This window comes from Amphiprion ocellaris, chromosome 5 (assembly GCF_022539595.1).
Source record: "Amphiprion ocellaris isolate individual 3 ecotype Okinawa chromosome 5, ASM2253959v1, whole genome shotgun sequence".
In the NCBI taxonomy this organism is placed as follows: domain Eukaryota; kingdom Metazoa; phylum Chordata; class Actinopteri; family Pomacentridae; genus Amphiprion; species Amphiprion ocellaris.
This window is the reverse complement of record NC_072770.1, coordinates 20,052,948-20,074,098: the sequence shown is the minus strand read 5'-3', so window position 1 is coordinate 20,074,098 and position 21,151 is coordinate 20,052,948. Positions and strand designations below refer to the sequence as shown.

At 37.1% G+C, this 21,151-nt stretch overlaps 2 protein-coding genes across 4 annotated transcripts in view; both read left to right on the top strand.

Moving 5' to 3' along the window:
* Window positions 1–5,979: 5,979 nt before the first annotated feature.
* On the top strand, window positions 5,980–15,703 carry wdr1 (WD repeat domain 1). Its single transcript, XM_055011008.1, has 15 exons — window positions 5,980–6,140; window positions 7,413–7,534; window positions 7,835–7,925; window positions 8,026–8,173; window positions 8,697–8,877; window positions 10,075–10,152; window positions 10,391–10,471; window positions 10,895–11,128; window positions 11,578–11,667; window positions 12,411–12,565; window positions 12,974–13,061; window positions 13,204–13,314; window positions 13,534–13,707; window positions 13,786–13,930; window positions 14,831–15,703. Exons 1-15 carry the CDS (start codon window positions 6,125–6,127, stop codon window positions 14,935–14,937), a joined length of 1,821 nt encoding a protein of 606 aa, XP_054866983.1. The 5' UTR covers window positions 5,980–6,124; the 3' UTR covers window positions 14,938–15,703.
* Window positions 15,704–19,055: 3,352 nt separating this feature from the next.
* slc2a9l2 (solute carrier family 2 member 9, like 2) overlaps window positions 19,056–21,151 on the top strand; it is a 166,101-nt gene continuing 164,005 nt past the window's right edge. The window contains exon 1 of one of the 3 annotated variants that reach the window (XM_055010563.1): window positions 19,056–19,110. The gene's annotated coding sequence lies outside the window, so the exon portion shown is untranslated. The remainder of the gene's footprint in view (window positions 19,111–21,151) is intronic. The other 2 variants (XM_055010565.1, XM_055010568.1) reach the window with 2 other exon arrangements.

The following is a 21,151-nucleotide window of genomic DNA, read 5'->3' as shown; positions in this document are numbered from 1 at the left end:
TGGAACCAGTTTGACATGTTCAGGTGTTCTTTGTGTGAAAACTCAGAGATTTCAGGTATCAGAAGGTGGCTTTCAACTTTCTTTGGTAACTTTCTGCTTCAACTTTAAATTAAATTTCCTTCACTAAGCCAGCCCTCTGGACTCCCAATAAGCTGTGTTCCTATTGGCTGTCCAGGTGGCTGTGTTCCTATTGGCTGTCCAGGTGGCTGCTTGGTGTTATTAGGAACACCTGAGCAGCTCAGTGTCTTCCTGCTTTATTTAGCTGCAGACAAACATTTCCTCTGCTTTCCTTCACCACTGAACTGGGTTTGGCTCCATTGCTTTAGTTTGTTCTTTAGGCGTTGGCTTGCAGCTTCCAGCAATAAAATCGTCTTTAATGTGTTTCTTGGTGTGTTTTAGGGCTTTGTACTGGATAGTTGTCTTGGTAAATGTGGTTCTTTAGCCACAGTTAGCACATGGTGCTAATGTGTGCAGTGATTAGTGGATTTGGTGCAGCTGAGTTGTGTCTTTATCTTGGCTGTAGTGAGTCTTTAGAGGTTTTTGGTCAGACACATTCTGTATTCTTGTTGGTGAACCAGCGTTGGTTGTCCAGAAGGTAAGAGTTCCTGTCCTGATTCTCTGTTCTCAGAGGTTCTCTGGTAGGCTGCAGGAGACTTTAGCGTTTGGGTTGTGCTAGTTTGGTTTTTGTATGGTTTCATTTGGACGACTATCTTGAGGCCCCTCCATGTGGTTTAGTGAGGTTTTCTGGAACAGTTCTACATAGCAACCTGCAGCAGAAGAGACTTTGAGAGTTTTTAGGAAGTTCTGGAGACCAGACTTTAGAGCAGCAGAAACATTTATCAGCAGTTTGAGCAGGAGAAGGTGATCTTCAGAGTAGAAATGAGACGGAAACCTTCTTGACCCGTGTGGTGAGATCCTGTACCAAGAGTTTGAGCAGGTTGTGAAGAGTCTGTAGTTCTTTGGTCTGAAAGCACAAGAAGAGTCGACTCATTAAAGGAGAAAACAGGAGATATTGTTGCTTCTTCTGTCGCTCTGCAGTTTCCAGTTTCCTTAGACTGAATATCAAGTTTATATTTTAAATGATTTCCCATGTGAGCCCATGAAGACTTCAATAAACTCCCTCCATCCCCTGGACACAACACATTTTATTACCATGTTAAATGTTTTTTTTTTTGTTTTGTTTTTAATGTTTTTGAGTTTTAATCATAGTTTTTTCTCTTTGCTTGTTTAGTTTTGTCATCTGTGTAAAAGGTGCTAAACAAATAAAGTTGAATTGATAAAGTGAATAATTGACTAACTCATGATTGTGACAACAGAAGTATTTTCATTGTGATTTAAGGGTTTATTTCATTTTTAAGGTTGGGGTTAAAATCTTGACAGAAAAAGAAGATTAAAGAAATAAACTACATAACAAAAAGCAATTAAATCAAACAAAAAAAAATAATAGAATAAAACTTTTAAAAAATTTTATTGTTGAAAAGATTTAAGAAATTTAAGATGTAATTTTCTAATTCAACATTTAATATTTTAATTAAATGTTTTGTCTTTTTAAAGGTTTAATAATCTAATTAAATGTTTTGCATTTTTTTTAAATGTTTAATATTCTTGTTTAATTGTATTTTTTAAATGTTTAATTATGGAAAATATTTTAACTGTAATTTTTAATATTTGTATTTTAAACATTTTGTTTAATTTCATAATGACATGTATTGTATGTTGTTGAATTATCTAATTCAATATTTTGTCTGTTTAATAGAGTTAAACATTAAATACAATTAAATTATATGTACATATACCACCTTTTAATGTTAAGTTTTCTTTTTAAATGCTTCATTGTATTTTCTGTTTAATTCCTATTTGAAGTTTTATTGTCTTTATGATGTAATTTTCTAATTAAACATTTAATTTTTTAATTAAATGTTTTGTCTTTTTAAGGGTTTAATAATCTGATTAAATGTTTTGCATTTTTAAAAATGTTTAACATTCTTCTTGTTTAATTGTATTTTTTAAATGTTTAATGATGGAAAATACTTTATCTGTAATTTCTAATATTTGTATTTTAAAAATTTTGTTTAATTTCATAATGACATGTATTGTATCGTGTTGAATTATCTCATTCCATATTTTGTCTGTTTAATAAAATTTAATGTAATTTAATGTTTTACTCTATTAAACAGACAAAAATATGGAATGAGATAATTCAACACGATACAATACATGTCATTATGAAATTAAACAAAATTTTTAAAATACAAATATTAGAAATGTTTCCTGTCTGTCTCTCACTACACCTATCCAATAAAAAGACAAAACATTTAATTAAAAAATTATATGTTTAATTAGAAAATTATATCTTAAAGACAATAAAAGTTCAAATAGGAATTACACTGAAAATACAACGAAGTATTTAAAAAGAAAATTAAACATTAAAAGGTGGTAAAACATTTAAAAAGAAAAACCTTAAAGATTTAATCGAAACATTAACAGACTGTCTGAAGGTTCAAACTAACAGAGAACTACTCAAGAACTTTTAAGATTTCAGTCCTCAGACTGTGTGAAGGTTCAAACTAACAGAGAAGTACTCAGGAACTTAGAAGATATCAGTCCTTGGACTGTCTGGAAGTTCAATCTAACAGAGAACTACTGTGGGACTTAGAAAATTTCAGCCCTCAGACTGTGTGAAAGCTCAGGTCCTGAGGACTCGGGAGGTCTGGAGGCTTTGAAAGTCTTGGAACTGAGGGTTCAACCCTCCAGCACAAAGGCTAAAGTCCAACCTCCTGAGAAAAACGATCGAGTCGAGACTCAAGTTAAAAAAAACTCGAAAATGGCAAAAAAAAATTGATGTTAAATGCGCAAAAAAAAAAAAAAAAAAGTATCGCGCACAGCTTAGAGGGAACAGTGGTCCCAAAACTGTTGATAAATTATTTCTCAATAAAACCTCATAACCAGCTTAATAAGCACACCCTCTTTACTGACCTCTTTACCAATAAACCCCAAGACATACTTTGCCAAAATCCATAATAATCCATAAAATCTTTATTTGCACCAGCCCCATGTGAAAATGACATCAGTCTGTATTTGTAGAGCATCTCATGAATGTAGCAGCACCGTTTAAATGTTTCATAACACAGAATATAAGCAAAGAGTATATAGGGATACAGACAAACATGGGAAATAAGAAACGTGCTCTTCAATAGTTATTGTCATTATTATTACTAGTAATATTATTTTTGTGTCCACTAGAACCCATACAATCATCTAGTGTAGTCAAACAGGAATGTGTGCATGGCGAATCAAATCCAAAACAATCCATGAACCAACGACCACGTCTTGATTGCACTTCATATTATTGACCACTAGATGTCCTACTCGAGCACTGTGTGTCATTGAGGCCTCGAGTAATGAACCATGTTTTGAATGAAGTGTCGAAGCTTCAACAAAGCCTCGATCAGCCATCACTACAGGCAGCTGGATGAAATGTAAAAAAATAATCTACATTACAAACGATAAAGCAACCATTCATTACAATCGCGAAATTTCACAATAAAATATGGCAAAAAATACAGCAAACCAGGGTGCAGTACGGAAACGATTTTTTAAAAAATGTTTTTAACTGTTTTTTTTTTAACAGTTTACTGATTTTCCCAGTTTTGTTTGTTTTAAATTACTTAAAAAACTAGTAAAGTCAAAAAATCCCAACTCAAATCTGAAAATAATGCAAAATTTTTTTGATTCTTTTACACTGTTCAACCTTATAGTCACACATTACTACTGTATTTAAGCTAACGAAGAAATCAATATTACAGACATTTGTTTTCACTGTTGTTTTGCTTGTTTGTCTGTTATGAAAGGAAAAATATGCATGTAAAGGACTAAAAAGGACAAATCATATTAAGCTTCAGATAATATTTAGTAAAATCACAGAAAAAGACCGTAAAACACACACACACGCACGCACGCACGCACGCACGCACGCACGCACGCACGCACGCACGCACGCACGCACGCACGCACACACACACACACACACACACAGACAGACAGACAGACAGACAGACAGACAGACAGACAGACAGATAGATAGATAGATAGATAGATAGATAGATAGATAGATAGATAGATAGATAGATAGAAAACATACTGCTTGATGAAGTGATTCAGTTAATTCATTTTTTATAATACATCTACAGCAAACTTCGATTTTTATTAATTTCAGGTAGTCAGTATAGAGTGTCACTATAGGAATACATGAAGATGGGCACGGTCTTTACAAATTTTACTAGCCTTTATTCATTAAAATGAGCAAATCACTCATCACGGCTTCCAATTTTGTGACACCAAAAATATATATGTATTATTATGGTCTGGACCAGGTATTGTGGTGGTTTCTGTACTTAACTATTCCATGGATTGTTTATAGATTGGGATCATGTACATGTGAGTATATATGAACAACATATATGAAAAAACAACATATATGTGAACACACAACAACACTCCTCCACCATGAGGCCGGTCAAGTCACTGTCATATCATATAGCCAGTCTGAAACATTTATTTTACTGGACTGAAACTCAGTTCAGAATGGTGAAACAGATTTCATTTGAATTTACTCTAAAGGAATTATCTGAAGGAATGCAAAGACAAAACTATACAAAAAAATGATTTAAAGACACAATATGCAAAAGCTGCCACAGAGCTCTTTCAGAATGATGTGGCTGAAAGGTGCATAAAACTGAAAATCAGATTTTATGCATGATAAACCTGTGCAATGCAACGTTTACCTCTGTTTCATTCAGGGGGCCTGGGCAAAAGCTAGACAGGGCCCCTTAAAAATGTAAGGGATTACTGTTATTTATTGTGTCAGAGCTGTTGTTGGGTTGAGCTTAGGGGACCCAAAGTGTCCATCGGTTCCTGTGCTGAGGATGCACATTTTCACGTCCCTCGTACAAATCTTTCTCAGTGTCGCCTACAATGATAGTGTCTTCAAATTCTGTATTTTTGTAACAATATATTTTCTGCTGCAGGGGTCCACACTCTGAAATAGGTCCATCCTAAATAGGTCAGGGGATTCCCAGTCCTATTTCTAGGCAAGTGATGCTCTCTGTGACACGCAGGATGACAGAGGATTTTAAAATCACCATCGTGAAACTGTAGATCAGCAGGTTATCCCCCTTGACAAGTGTCAACAGCAGCCCTTATTTACCTTCTTTGGGTAAATAATTTGGTTATTCATGCTCTGTGATTCTCCTGGGGCTAAAGCAATCTAAGAATGTATGGTATGGGTGCCCTGAGTGTGGACTTTCAGGTAATCATGTCATTGCGCAAATGCAGATTTCACAAATCTGGTATATTTTTAGATTCCAAAATAGACTGTATCTGTTGGATAGATAGATAGATAGATAGATAGATAGATAGATAGATAGATAGATAGATAGATAGATAGATAGATAGATAGATAGATAGATAGATAGATAGATAGATAGATAGATAGATAGATAGATAGATAGATAGATAGATAGATAGATAGATAGATAGATAGATAGATAGATAGATAGATAGATAGATAGATGTTTCATTAATCAAAATGTGGTGATATGAGTGGATGTCATGCGTTTCTTCCATGTCATTGCTTTGCATAATCTACTTTTTCCTTTACCTGCTTTAGGGAAAAAGTTCCTCAATCTAGGGATATTGTTCTACCAAGACTAAGAATATTTGAAGAACCTATAAATGTTGTTTGTCAAAAGGCTTGTGCCATTTATATTCCAGGAAATTGAATTTTTTTGACTGAATGTAGGCACAAGAAATGTACAGACTGGCGTTAACCCTTAATCTGGACATTTGATTGGTGGAACTTTAGGGTGGCACGGTGTCCCTGGCGCCTGACAGACCGTATTTAGGTGATATTTGTCCCAGTGGCAGCAGGGCTCGGCTACTGGCTGACAGCCGCAGCGTGGTATCTGAGTTTACTATATATGGGCAAAGCCAGGCAGAGCGAGAGCTGCAGCCGCTTCCGTGTTTGTGTGATCGGGGAGGGTTAGTGGCACAGCCGGAGGAGCTTCTTTCTGCACTGTTTCATTCATTTGGAAGGGTACCGCCAAGGAAGAGGCCCGCAGGCAACATGGCGTACGAACTGAGTGAGTCTGTTACTCTTTATTGCAAACCACAGACAGAAATGGCCGTGAAATTCCGACTTTCGGCGACAATAGGCGGCACCTCCGGCTAGTCATCCAGGTAGCCGCAGCTAGCTAGCCTCGCCCATAGCTGCACGGTTTGGACACTTCATCCCGCATATGAGATACAAAATCTCGGTTTAGTGCAACATTCTACTAGATTTAGTTCGTTCGTATGTCTAGTAAATGAATTTTGTCGTGAATATGCTCTAGCACTAAAGGCAGCCCTGTTCTTTTGAGTTAGCGTTAGCTAGTTAAGCTAACGTCAGCTAGAGGAAATAGTTGTGCTCACATCGCATTGTTATGACATGTCCAGACAGAGGCAGTCTGACAGCCGTTAAGTAATCAATGTGTGGCAGCTCAAATGCTTTTAGGTTTAAATGTGTTGCAGAAAATGACTGGTATTGGGGAAAAGAATCATCTGTGGTTTTAAAGGGAATGCGGAAGCGAAATAAGTGCACCAATCTCTATACAGCTGTAAAACCATATGTTTTTTAAAGGCTGCTCACACACAAGATAATCATTGCGTTTTGTGTTTCAAGATAAGATTGCTTTGTATTTTTCTGCTAAGATTCATGAACATAAATAGTAAAGTCATTCATTAAATGATGAGTAATGAATTTGGAATCAGCTTACCACAATCTCTTTGCACAGCAGTTAAAAAGCAACAAAAAAAGAGGCACAGTTACAAGAAGTGCAGAGAAGGAAGATCACAATCCAGTCCTTTTTTTCAGGAAAAATATTGTTTGACAAAAACGAAAAAACACACTTCTTTATTTCACGGAATTTTAAACTGTAGTGAAATAATTGCTGCATGGTGAATTTAAATACAATCGACTGATAGTCTTATTAATATTCACATGTTCAGCACCTCTGTGATCTGAGTTTCTTTTTGAGGAAAAATGAAGTGATTACATGATCAATAAGCACAGATGTAGCAATGCATTAAGAAAGATCATTGGGATACCTGAGATCGTGTGAGACCACGTCCACTACAAGTCCTTAGAATGACTCACAAAGCTCTCAGTGATGCTGATTAATTAAACATACTCCTGTTTCGTATCTGAAACATTAGATGCATTTTTATTTCTGGCAGAACAAGTTGCAGGTTTTCAGGCTCGGTCGGCTCATGTTTCCATCTTAATGTACAATGAGATCTCTAATGGAATAGGTCAGTTTAGGATTTTCTTCAGTGAATCCTGGATGAAACTTTACATTATCTGTTTATTTTTTTAGAACAAGTATTCGCCAGTCTCCCACAAATGGAGAGGGGAGTCGCAAAAGTGCTTGGTGGCGATCCAAAGGGCAACAACTTCCTCTACACCAATGGGAAGACTGTAATCATCAGGAATATCGAAGTAAATACTTTTTTTTTTTTTTTTTTTGAAAAGCTATTACAACAAATGTTGCTAAATGTTTTCGAGGGGCATATGCCATATTAAGGTATTTATTTTTTTAGACTAGTGTTTGTTTTTTCCTGAATTAATCTAATGTGTAAAAGTTAAAACCAAGAGAAACCCATAGGAATGATGGTCAAATCTGAGTAGTCCCATTGTGGGGAGAAAAAAAGATTTTTCTTTTTAACTTTGTATTTATATAAAAGGGTAACCACCAATGATTCATACTTGCTGATATCTGGTATTTCCTGCTTTTTAAAGAACCCGGCCATTGGAGACATTTACACTGAACACGCTCACCAAGTTAATGTTGCCAAGTATTCTCCCAGTGGATTCTACATTGCATCTGGAGGTAAAAAACACACATGAACAATTGCCAACACATGTATGCTCATATTTACAACATCATTGTTAATGCTCCAACAAAATAATTGCTTTTTAAATCCTTTTAGATATAACAGGAAAGATCCGTATCTGGGACACCACCCAGAAGGAGCACTTGCTGAAGTACGAGTACACCCCTATTTCAGGGAAGATCAAGGACATTGCATGGACGGAGGATAGCAAGAGGATAGCTATTGTTGGGGAGGGACGAGAGAAGTAAGTGTCAAGTTTTTTTTTTTTTTTTTTCATTCTAGACTGGCTACGATTATTTGTTAGAATGAATTCAGAGATAAATTAAGTTTAGCCTCATTTAACTCTGACCATGATCACTCAGTCTCATGAGAAACTCTTCTTACTGCATCTTACTGCAGTCACACTGATTAATTCTCATGTGGTGCATATCTTCTTTTTTTTTTGTTTTAGATGAAGTATGTGTTAAGATGTTTGTGCAATTATAATGCATATTGTTGACTTGTGTTGATATCATACCTTTGTTTGAAATATGAACGAAGAGCTGTTTGTGCTGTGTACACTTTAGTGAGTGGGGCAGCGTTTGATTAAAATCTGAAAAAGACATAGGATAGGGGTTATTTCAGTGTTTTTGAAACTAAGCACATAGCAATATGTGGTCAAGGCGCTGTCTCTCTATTTCTTCCTGTAAGGCCTTGTTAATATACAGAGGAAAAAACTCCTCACACACACCAGTAGCAAATACATGTGTCTTCATCTCTTTGTGTAGGTTTGGGGCAGTGTTCTTGTGGGACAGTGGTTCATCAGTGGGAGAGATTTCTGGCCATTCAAAAGTAATCAACAGTGTAGACATAAGGCAGAAACGTCCTTATCGCCTTGCCACTGGCAGTGATGATACGTGCGGTTCCTTCTATGAGGGGCCTCCCTTCAAGTTCAAATTCACAATAAGGGTGAGTTGCTGATATTACCATTTTATATTACATTTTTTACCTCAGGCAGTCTTGTGTTTCTTAAAGGAGTGTTTGTGTTTATACAAAGTGATTAGACCCAGGTTGATTTTGCTGGACATGTCGTAGGAATGAGATGATAGGCTCTGCCGTTAAGCTCTGAAGTAAACTGCAAAGGCGAAATGTCATCTTTTTTTTACTTGCATTCTTATGAGTAACAAAGTATTGGCACTCAGTAAATGTAGACATAGCCACAGCTTGAACATTTTTTCTGACTAGATGCCTTTTAATATCCGTTGGTCAGTTCAAATCTGTCCCACCCTGGTGGTTTCAGACAGTGTTGCCTTGTTTGCCTGTTTGCATATTACGTAACTGACTTCCCCCATAAATTCTGAGAGATTGTGTGAGCTACATTCATAAAAGCAGGCCTTCCCTCTTGAAGTCTGTTTTAAGCACCAATACATTTTACGCACCATTTATAGATTAGTTTCTATATTTCTATACTAATTAAAAGGTGTATATAAAATGTCCTATGCTACAAATACTCTTTCAGATAAAATTCAAAGGTTGTGTTTTTTGGTGTGTGTTGCTTTAAATAATAATGGTTTTGTTTAAATTACAGTTTGTATGCATTTCAAGAAAACCATTATCAAACTTTTAAAGTCAAAAGGCACGCTCACTCCTCCTGAGCCTATTTCCCCCAAATTAAATTTTCTTATCAGGAATCATGACGCTTTGGGACAGCAACAGGAAACTATTTGATTACAACTTTCCTACCCATTACTGTGCAGGCACAGTATGGCTGGTCTTTTGTGTGTCTGTCTCTGTCTGTGTCTCTCTGTCTGTGTGTCTGTCTTCAAACTTATGCCTCGATCAGCCATGCTAGTCTAAAATGAGGAAGGTCAGAGTTTCTCTCTGTCTTGAGGATAACTGAGTGCGATAAACCCATTTCTTTGTTCTTTTTGCCTTCTGACATACAGTATATCATACATCTTTTCAAATATGCCTAAAGATTAAAATTGCATGACCTGTATTTTCAGTGTAGTTTGCCTAAACTGCTTGTTTTTAATTCTACATAATGCCTACCCCTACACTTGTAAGGGTTGTGTTAGATAATAAATAAAATACATTAAAGTGCAGACACATTTCTTAATTTCTCTCATCTTTTCTTCCCACCCGTCTCTCCGATTACCACTAAAGGACCACAGCCAGTTTGTCAACTGCGTTCGTTTCTCTCCAGATGGAGCACGGTTTGCGACCGCCGGTGCTGATGGCATGGTAAGCATCAACTTACCAGGTGTTGGCTTGTGAGCTTATGAACATTTTAAAGGAAAGTTACCTTCATACTTATTTAATTCATAAAATGTTACATAATTTTTAATTAAAATAATGCAAAAATGATTGAGGAATGTCTCGATCTAAAGATGCAGACATGGATAGGAAAAACATTCACACTAACTAATTGTGTACAGAAAAAAAAAATCTTTCGACTTTTTGACAAGTATAATTTTCACAGATTTTCATCTTTGATGGAGCAACTGGTGAACGTGTTGGCTCTCTGGGGGAAGATAAGGCCCACAAAGGAGGAATCTATGCTGTAAGTGTTGGTTGTTATTGTTAAACAAAACAAAACTTTACAATCAATATGTATGTTGGATTCTTCTGTTTTGTGTGAACAAATCCTACCTCCTTGCAAAAACTCTTTGTCATGCAGTTACCTTGTAGTAACTTTGTTAGATGTGTGAGTTTTGTCTTTTCAGGGGAGCTAGATAGAATCTAAGTTAGCGTGCAGAGTGTGTGGACACAGAAAAATAGCTTATTTCCCTAATCAAATGAGGAATTATCTGCTCTGAAACAACCTCCTTCTGTCCTCAAGCTACTGATTTAGATTTTTCCATTGACTGATTTTGTGTTCCACATACCACTGGTGCTTCTGTTGTTGAGTGGACATTTATAGGCCCCTTAACATTCTCTCATATTATAACATTTTATTTTAACTGCCCTGTTTTGTACCCTACAGGTCAGCTGGAGCCCTGACAGCTCCCAACTAATCTCTGCCTCAGGGGACAAGACCGTGAAGCTCTGGGATGTTGGTGCAGGTACAGCTGTCACCACCTTCAACATGGGCTCTGATGTGTCAGACCTGCAGCTGGGCTGCCTGTGGCAGAAAGACCACCTCCTCAGCATCTCTCTGTCAGGATACATCAACTACCTGGACAAGAACAACCCTGACCGGCCCATACGCACAGTCAAGGTGAGACAAAGAGTTTAAGGAGGCTACTTCTGGATATTATCAATGCAGTTTGTTGATAGTAATAAAAATTTGTGGTTAAGGGGAAAAATATTTTAATGAAAGTGTATAGACATCAGTTATTTGCATTTGTGAAGTGTAACGCAGTATCTATAAATAGACACAGAGGTTTGTAAGTGGGTGTCATTTTGAGTGGACTGATGTAAGCTGTGGCCCATGACTTGGGAAGATAAAGCAACCTTTCACTGGAGCATATACTAGAAGCATCTGACTGGCATGTGCATTTGTCAGTAATGGTGGGGAACAAGATGGTGTAAAATTACAGTAGTATTCTTGAAGCTCCAGTCTGACTTAACCTAGATTAGATTTAATACTTTAAAGTGTATTATGCTGTATACAGGTCTTGTACATACTTATAAATACATTCTAAAAGCATGTACTTCATCCTGCAGGGTCACAGCAAATCCATCCAGTGTCTGACAGTCCACAAAAATGAGGGGCAAACATACATCTACTCGGGGAGCCACGATGGACATATCAATATCCTTTGACAGCTTATGTGGTGTCACTCTGAGGCCACTAGGTGTCTCATATCCCATATGTAAAGCTGCCAGATGTTAAACAAAACTTACTAAACAGTTTGATCTAAAATCCTGTGTAAGTGGTCATTGTATTACATGTACTGGTAAGTAATATCATATACCAGCCATAAATGTTTGCCTGTTAAAAGGTGTACATTTTGTTTGTTCAACAGCCACTGAAATATTTGATCATTTTTTTCCAGAATTGCAGCAATGCACTTCTTGTATCTGAAGTGTTATTGTTGGCACCTAATTGTAGGTGGTTTAACACTGAAGACCAACGGATTTTGCTCAAGTATTGTTTTGATTCATATAGTAAGTGATATAAATTTATGAAAAGAAGCAGAGTTTGGAACATTTCTTCTAAAATTGCTGAAATCTTGGCTTTTTAGTTGTGATTGAGCATAAGCTATCTTTAAAATGGGCTGTGATAGTATTTTAAGACTGAAAGCTTGAACCAGCAAAATTAACAAATGTTGATTACATTCTGAGATGATGGATCAGTAAGGTAGATACAGTGTGTGGTATTCAGTGGTCCTCTGGAATTATGACATCTTCTTTTGTTGATATAGAAACGACAAGTTCGAAATCTTTATTTTGTCCATTATGTGCATGGGTAATTCCGTTTGCCTCCTACTCGTCTGTCTTTGTCAGTTTTCTATCATCTGTTACTGCAGTTGTTTTCCTTAATATTTGCCTCACATTATTGGGATGCAGAAACTGGAGAGAATGATTGCTTCTCGGGGAAGGGCCACAGCAACCAGGTGAGCAAGATGGTGACTACCGATGCTGGCGAGTTGGTGACGTGCAGCATGGATGATACACTGCGTTACACCAACATCGGCAAGAAGGAGTACAGGTGGGGGTCATTATATTCTCCTGTGTGGATGATAATAATTATGAGATGGAGACTAATATGTTCTGTATTTGGTCTGGTCCTGATGAACAAAATCAAATTTGTTTAAAGTAGTCTCTTGTTTGAGAGGAGATTGTTTTGAAGAAGAACTTCTGTGTTGATGGTGGTGATGAAATAGTAATTGTTTAAATATATTTAACAATAAAATTATATTTACTTAAGAGAGTATGTATTTAGACACATTGTTTGGAATTCTGTCATGTACAATAGTAAAAGCCATTCCAGACTGTGAAGGTCCTCTTATATTTCCTGTCATGGTTTTGGTTGTCACAACATGCAAGTATGGGCTCTTGGAAATCCAGTATTGTCCCATGCCTATGTGTTAAATAACTCCCAACTGCTGTTTTTCAGTGCCTCTGATGTGGTGAAGATGGATTTCCAGCCTAAAAGTGTGTCGGCAGCAGTCGGAGGTCTGTCACTGGCTGTGTGCATTGGACAGGTAATGCTTGCGTCTTAGTCATCAGTGCTTAGCTGAAGCAAATGTTTTGTCCAGTGTCTCCACTCGTTTCAACATCTGGAAGGTTTTACATCATATATTTGATTGTTCTTATTTGATAACAGTGATTTGTTGCTTTTCCTAGATTGTCTTGCTGAAGGATAAGAAGAAAGTCTTCACATTGGACAATTTTGGCTACGAAGCGGAGGTTGGAGTGATCCATCCTGGCGGCACCACTGCTGCTGTGGGGGGAGCAGTAAGTGGAGGAGCACAGATAATGTTGCCAAACATGAGTTTCGTTAGTTTTGCTCTGTCTTGTGAAATGCTTTTCAGTTCAGAGGACAAATTGCCATCAGCATGTCTTTGTATGTAACAGCAAATTATTTCAGGGACCATCACAGGACACACATGGAACTCTTTTCTTCATGTCTCAGTGATGTTAAATTTGAGGATTTTTTTCTTTCTTTTTCTTTAGGATGGGAAAGTCCATCTGTATTCAATTCAGGGCAACACTCTGAAGGATGAGGGCCAAACCTTAGATGGCGATGGACCCATCACAGACATGGCCTACTCCAATGATGGTGCCTATCTGGCTACCATTGATGAGAAAAAAGTTGCCAGAGTCTATAGTGTGGCAGACAGCTACTCGGTAAAAATTTGCCCGTGAAGTCTGTTTCATATAAATCAAATGCATTCTGTTGTTATAATTCATTTTCCTTTTCCGCAGGTCAAAAATGATTTTTATGGACATCATGCCAAACCAGTGAGTTTGGCCTGGTCACCTGATAATGAGCACTTTGCGACTGGTGGGATGGACATGATGGTGTATGTTTGGACAGTTAGTGATCCAGACCAGAGGATCAAACTCCCAGGTTAGCCATACAAATACTTAGACTTAGATGACTTTATTAATCCGTGGAGGGAAATTAAGTTGTTACAGCAGTATGGATATTCAGTAAAGAGGTAAACAATAAAGTGAACGTAAAATTAAATAAGATAAAAATATCTAAAATTGAATATAGAAACAATCAACAGAATATACAAGAGTCACACAGAAATGTGCAAATGACACAAGTAGGTGCACATGAGTTTGCAGATGTAATTAATGATGTTTAGAATTTAAAGTCTCCAGTATGTAAAGTGGTTTCATCAACTGGCAAAGTGATACAGACCTTTTGTGATCTGCCAGATGCAGACATATTAAAAGTCTTACTGCTGTGGGGAGGAATGACCTCCTGTGCGTTCCTTGGAGCACACACATGCATTCACTAATGCCAGGCATCAAGCTGGTATAACCCGAAAGGCAACAGGACATTTTGGAGATGGCTAAATTCACTCATTTATAACATATACTTTACACTTGTGGTTTAGTTTGTCAAAGTTCACTTTGTTATTGTAGTAGAATAAACTGTAAATGTGAGGTCGAATTTGGTACATGCATTATTTCTGATGAATCTCTTGTGTATGACAGTAACTAAATTTCCCCCCTGGAAATCGGCAGACTTGGCATCTACCTTTTACACTAGTGTTTTTTGGAGTAGTTATGGAATGTATTTTAGTTAAAAAGGACTTTTACATTAAAGTGCAAATCTTACATGGTAACAAAAACAGGCATGATATCGTCAATTTTAAGAGTTGTAACTCATAGCTCGGGAAAGTATTGATTGTCAAGCAAATTGAACCTGACTTCAGATGTTTAGTTGTTCTGTATCTGTCTGTTTATCTTGAGGACATATTTGTAACATGATTATTTTTTCCTTTGATGTCTGCAGACTGTCACCGTTTGCATCATGTCAGCGGCCTGGCCTGGATAAATGAGCACACTCTAGTCACCACCTCCCATGATGCCAGTGTCAAGCAGTGGACAATTACATACTGAGCTGTAAGCAAACATCCACATCTCCAGGGACAAGGACTACTGTAGAACTCAAGCTTTCCCTTTTTTCTTTTTTTTTTTTTTTTTTAAACTGTACTTTCACTATCTAAGCGGTGTCTATGCTGTCTGTAAACATCTGACTTGTAAACAGTAATGGCTGGGAAAAGCTCCCATAAAAACAGTCTCATATGTCTCTCTGATGTGAATAACCTCAGCTTACACAGAGACAAAATGTTGAGATACAGAGTGTAACCATGAGTGCTTTTACACCTTTTTGACCGTTACGGACCCAGAAAAATATTTGAAAACTCATCATTCCATAAGTGACTCAGTTCAAACTGAAATCCTTGTTGTGGTTGGGGTCAATGCATCCTAGCTTAAAGGGAAGAACCAAAAGTACATTTTTTTTTTGGTTACATTCCTGAAATGAGAAGTTACTAGTCCTAACTGCAGTTGCCTGTCACTTTATATTTTCAAGGTTTTAAGGGGGTGAGTGTCTTTGCTTTTCGCTTTGTCCTAGATTTCAACCTTTTTGTGATTCACTACTCTTCTTGTCGAACTGGGGAGCAATAATAGGAACTGAAAGATCAAAGTATGTATACAATCAAGATGCTGTCTGTCCAGTAAAAGGTTCTGTGTTGTTGCTGTGTTTTTGTTTGGGCCCACGATGCTCGTCTCACTTTTTTTTTTCAATGTCTTTATGCATCTGCTTCCAAAATGGAAGTGATTCATTAATAACAATAATAATAATAAAAAATCTTTTTATGCATTTGCTTTTTCATGTACTAGTCCTATTTTTCAAACACCTTTATGCACAGATTGTGTGAGAATCTTTATCACAGTTTCATGATATTCAGGAAAACACTGAACTGTGGATGTTTACCAGTAGGGGCCCCTAATGGGATGCTGAGGGTGAGAGAAGCAAATGGACAAGTTCCTTAAAAGGGCATTTGAGACTCTGGGAATAATGTGGTTATTACATAATGGATTAAACAGCATCAAGTCAGTGTCATCTTTACTGTCTCTTTATGTTCTAAACTGTGTTATAAATTAAAAATGATTGGGACTGAAGGAAAAATTACTCTCTTTCCCCAAACTAAGGCTGTGAGCACATTCAGGCCTCCTCTCCCCTGAATAAAATCACGAGGAAGACACATGCTGCAGAAGAAGATACATGAGAGAGAACTGCTGTAGGAAGAATATATGTCAGGAGTTCCTGACCTGGTCAAGATTAGATATTGTCTAGTCTGTGCCTGAGCAGCTAAATTGTACCGATGTTAAGCGGTAATCTATGACATTCCTCCCAACCCAATCTATACCCGAAGGTCAAAGAGAATCCTGAGAACTGGTACTGGCCAAGTACATGATGAGTTGCTTTGTTGTATCACTTCTCCTGATACATCAGTAAACCTTACTTTCAACCTAAGAAAATGCTGATTTATCTTCACATTTTACACAACTACATGTATTCAATTATTTGGTCTGGGGGCATCAAATGCTTAATTTCTTCCATTTTCTTGAATTTTTTATGCTTCAATTTTCCTCCATTCAATTTGAGGTAAAACTAAAATATTCAGACACTAGGTGAAGATTCAGAACATAATGGGATATTTATAGCTCTAAGTTTTTTCCCCCATGATCGATTCAGTGTTTACATGAGCTCATAATTAATATTTTGAGAGTTCAAACAATGACTGATTCTAAAAAAAAATACATATTTTTTTGTTTGTCTTTTTTTTATTGATGGGGACTAAAGCACATGTTTGAAATATTGAGGGATGGAGTGTATTCATAAGATCATATGATCCATGGTTTAGGCAGAAAGATAAAATACTTGCTAAATGGCTAAAGGGAAAAAGAACGTTTGAATTTCTCTCATAATGTTTATGCACAGTTTGCAGCTGAGACCACCGAGGTGCACTGCAGAACAAATCAGGAGATTTTTTTTCTACCACTGGCCACTAACTCTTATGTAGGAAGAACAACTGAAACTTCAGAAAGTGAGAAAAAGAATATGAATGTTACCTGCAACATTGCTTTTTCAACTTCACTTAAATGTATCTTTCCTACTTTTCAACTTTTGTATATTAACAAAATGTACTTTATCCTACTATACACAGGCGTTGCATTTATGACTTTATTGCTTTCACTCTTGAGCTTTCTAATTTGTGGAACGTTATCAGGCACAAGACGTTTGTCTTATCATCGAGACAGTAAAGAAAGCGATAAAGGTTAACAGTAGAATTATTTTTAACCTCCCTAACAACACAGGTAGTGGGTCAAAAAGGGAATTGTACAGCATGCAGTTTCTGTTTTAGGATTTGTGTTGGCATGAAAAGGAACTTGACTGGATTTCTTAGAGCAACCTGCAACGTAAGACAAAATCTAAAACAATATATACAAAATAGTGGATCGTAATTATTCTGCTGATATACATTTAAACAAAAATGAAATTATTTAAGATTCATTGCATTTTTTTTCTGCCAACTGTAATAAATTATATTACTTTACCATGCTGAAACTGAAAAGCAGGAGCACCCTGCATTGCATCTCCGGCCACTTTTGGTTCCAGTAAATTGAGTTAGCCAACTAGCTCTCATGTGATAATGCTGCCTTTTTAATTATATATCAACAGTTGATTGGTTTGCAGGAAAAAAACAGATTTTGCAGCGCAACAGTCCAGAGAGAGGTCGGTGAGTTCTCTTTTTTTGACAGATTTTTACAGAATGAGTGATCCTGCTATCAAGTGGAAGCTTTTAATTTTGCCATTAATTCACAATAACCGGTTTGTTGGCCGTCACGGTGGTACAAATAGTTCTCTGTTGTGAATAGGTGGAGTTGAATGTTCATCGTAGCTGCTGAAATCCGTTTCGAGAGCCGTGCACCACTGCAAAAAGGTTATCTCTGAAATAGAACAAATGCAGAACATGGTCTTTGGAAAGAACTTTGAAATGTTGGCAGATTCAAAGGTGGACTGGCTTAGCTTAATATTTACTTATCAAAGCACATGAGTATACATGGTACCAGAGCAGGGCAGTGGACAGTGTTGTACAGAGGCTGTACCTGTCACAATGGTAGTCTTCAAGATTTAGGAAATGTGCTATGTAAAACTAAACCACCTATTACGACAAACTTCTTTTTTCATATACATATATATATATATATATATATATATATATATATATATATATATATATATATATATAGGAAAAAAGATAGACTTTCATTATCTCAGCTACCTTCCACGGCTTGATGCAGTCTCCCTGTGGATTCTTTTCTCCCTGAAAGGTTTACCCACACCAGGAGAAACCTAATACTTTTGTTACCTAAACTCCAGGGCTGAGGAAAGATGTCCCAAAGGGGGTGTTCAACTTACAAGTCTGAGTTTCATTACTTGGACATATCTTTTTCCCACGGCAGCTCCTGAGCCATATTTCTCTTCAGGACAGTCTCACAAAGCATACAGCATGAATTTAGAGCTGCTTAATTCAGCTCAAACCATGTGCCGCAGCTATCAAACCTAAACTATATCATGTTTTAGGAGTCTGTTTGTGACACTGAAGGGTTTATGCAGGTCCCACATGGCAGAAATGTAGCTCACATGCTTGTAATATAGATAGCTGCTGGGCAGTAGTTTGAAAAAATGTGATTATCATGAAACCAAGGGAGAATAAAGCAGCCATTGATCAGTGCAAAAAGCTGCCTGGGGAGAGAGTTTTTGGAGGATGACAGACTAAGTTGCTGCTTTTATGCAATAAGCTGCAGTGTGTCTGCAAAGACTCTGGCAGCACAAAGCTCAGTTTTGGCCGTTGGAATGGCATTGTCGCTCCATTTAACAGGAAATTAGCTTCCAGCGTGTGTCTGTGGGAAAACCTGAGCTGTGGGTACCTTGACAGCTGGTAGAGTAGAGCTCTGGTTTGTTGTTACACTCATCTGCAAAGTGGGGTCTTTTCTGGACTTTGGCCAGTTGTGTTGACGACGGGGTAGTTTCTCAGGCTGACACGAGGTTAAGGAATGTAGCAGAACAATGGGGAATGATGAACTGGAAGGGCACTCTTCATTGTTGGCATGGTAGGAGAAACAGACGTTTTCTACAAGCACGCCATTTGTTTATTCCTGATTTCAGACCTGGTAGTTCTAGCTCATCAGGACAGGATGTTATTTACACTTTTCAAGGTGAGTAGCAGGTTGTCTTCACTCTCACTTATTTATATTGACTCGGCTCTTGTCCTCATTTGTGACTGCAGTGTTTTAATGCTCAAAGAAGGTAAGGGGTTCATTTTCATTTGCAGCTTGGTTTTCATATACTGTATGTTGTTTATCATCATGCAAGGCCTCAGCTGACTGAAAATGAGGGGAAAAGGGTCAAGGTGTCATGTTGGACATTCTGAAAATCACAACCATACATTTAAACAAGCATAGCAGGTAAAAGAAAGTAAAATGAGTGTTACAGAAAAGTCTACTTTCATATAAAATGAGTAGATGTATGTAAAATGTTTAAAATCAACCACCGTTAAACTGTGCAGATTCTGACAATAGCAAAAAATAGAGGCAATAAGAATAAATAGAGGCTTATTGATACTTTATATACATGTGGTAAGTGGGCAGTAGAGCAATGAAGCTGAGAGCAATGTTGCTGGAATGAAAGTTGAATGAAATGTTTTGGCTACAAGAGCTTGAATTTTTGTCATTAGGTTTGTCGTAACATTGACTTTAGTATTGTTCACATTTTGAGTGTACAGAGTCAGGGGATTATCTTACCTTGATCTTTTGATATTAACATTTTCAAATGTTATTGAGATGAGGTCCTGAAATAGATTTTATCCCCAAAACCTGTGGAGACAAATGGCAGGGCTTTTTGAAACTTCAGCTTTGTGAAGAAGTTTCAGTCTTTTCAGTCCTCGATGAGGCAGTGTCCACATCATCCATCCATCCATCCATCCATCCATCCATCCATCCATTATCTATACACCACGTAATCCTCATTAGGGTCCTAAAATTCAGAGAAGCAGCCAGCTGTGTAAGGTCAGACGCACCCGAGAGAAAACAAATATTTAGAAGTTGTTGCATAACTGATGAATATGATGCCAAACCTTACATTTAGTAGAAAGTTAACACATGCAAAACAGTCCAGGGTTCATTTTACCAATAGAATGATCAACTTATGAAGCAAAATTTAAGTCAGTTTTCAGCCATGCTAGCGACACTTTTGTGGTAGCAATTGCAGTGAAAATTTTGTACTTTATTGTACATTTGTAGTTCCCAGACAATGAATTCTAATATGTTGTTTGATTTCCTGTCTGTTCATCAACTTTCATCACAAATGACAGATTTTTGTATGACGCTTTGCTTCATCTAATAATAAAACTTTGATTTATGACTAAACACTTGCAAAACTATGACATACAAATCAGCCACATCGATAAATTGTGTTTAGTGCTCGAACATTAACATAGTAAAGGTGTTAGCATATTGGAAGTGTTTAAGTTTCTAATGCTCTTCACTGCTTTTATACCATTTAGAAACTTCATATCAAGCTGAAAAGCAATATTTCTCTGCCCACAAGTTTTAAACTTGGGTGACCTCATTGATTTGTTTACAGCGTGGGCTTTATTGCAATAGTAAACACACCCAACAGTGATGTCACGTGACCCAGAGCTGTTTCTGGCTGTATGTGAATTATGCATGTGCGTAGGACGACATGTTTGTTTTATCTCAAATTCAAGTGGCAATTTTAGCAATTATGGTAACAATCAACATTCTGCTCTCCAAACACAAGTGTGGTTAATGTGTAATTCCAAAGCACTGGTCAGTTGGCTCATTTGGTTAGAATGTGACACTGCTAATGTTGAGGTTGTGGGTCGGATCAGTGGTTGGTCAGTGATGTTTCTTTTCACCAATGTCTCGTAGAGTGGTTTTTGCCTTCTATTCCTGCCTCAGATGTTCCTTTTTGAAAGCATTGTGTATGTTTTTGTGCTTAAAGGTGTTATCACCCGGGATATTAAGACAGGACTTGTGCATGGAGGTGAATGGTTTCATTGTGCTGCTTAGTTGTGTATCATATGGCATTGGTCATATTTTATGATTTGCATATTTGCTTTCTGTTTTGAAATTAACAATGCAGCTAAGCTCCTTAAAGTAAAATATGCTACGGGTAAATAGCAGTTTGTATATGCAGCATATGATATAATTGTGTGTGTTTTGTCCCCATGAACAA

Coding starts and splice junctions, on each gene's coding strand:
- wdr1 (XM_055011008.1), top strand. Junction 7,926..8,025: donor ATTCTACATTGCATCTGGAG/GTAAAAAACACA, acceptor AAATCCTTTTAG/ATATAACAGGAAAGATCCGT. Junction 11,129..11,577: donor GGCCCATACGCACAGTCAAG/GTGAGACAAAGA, acceptor TTCATCCTGCAG/GGTCACAGCAAATCCATCCA.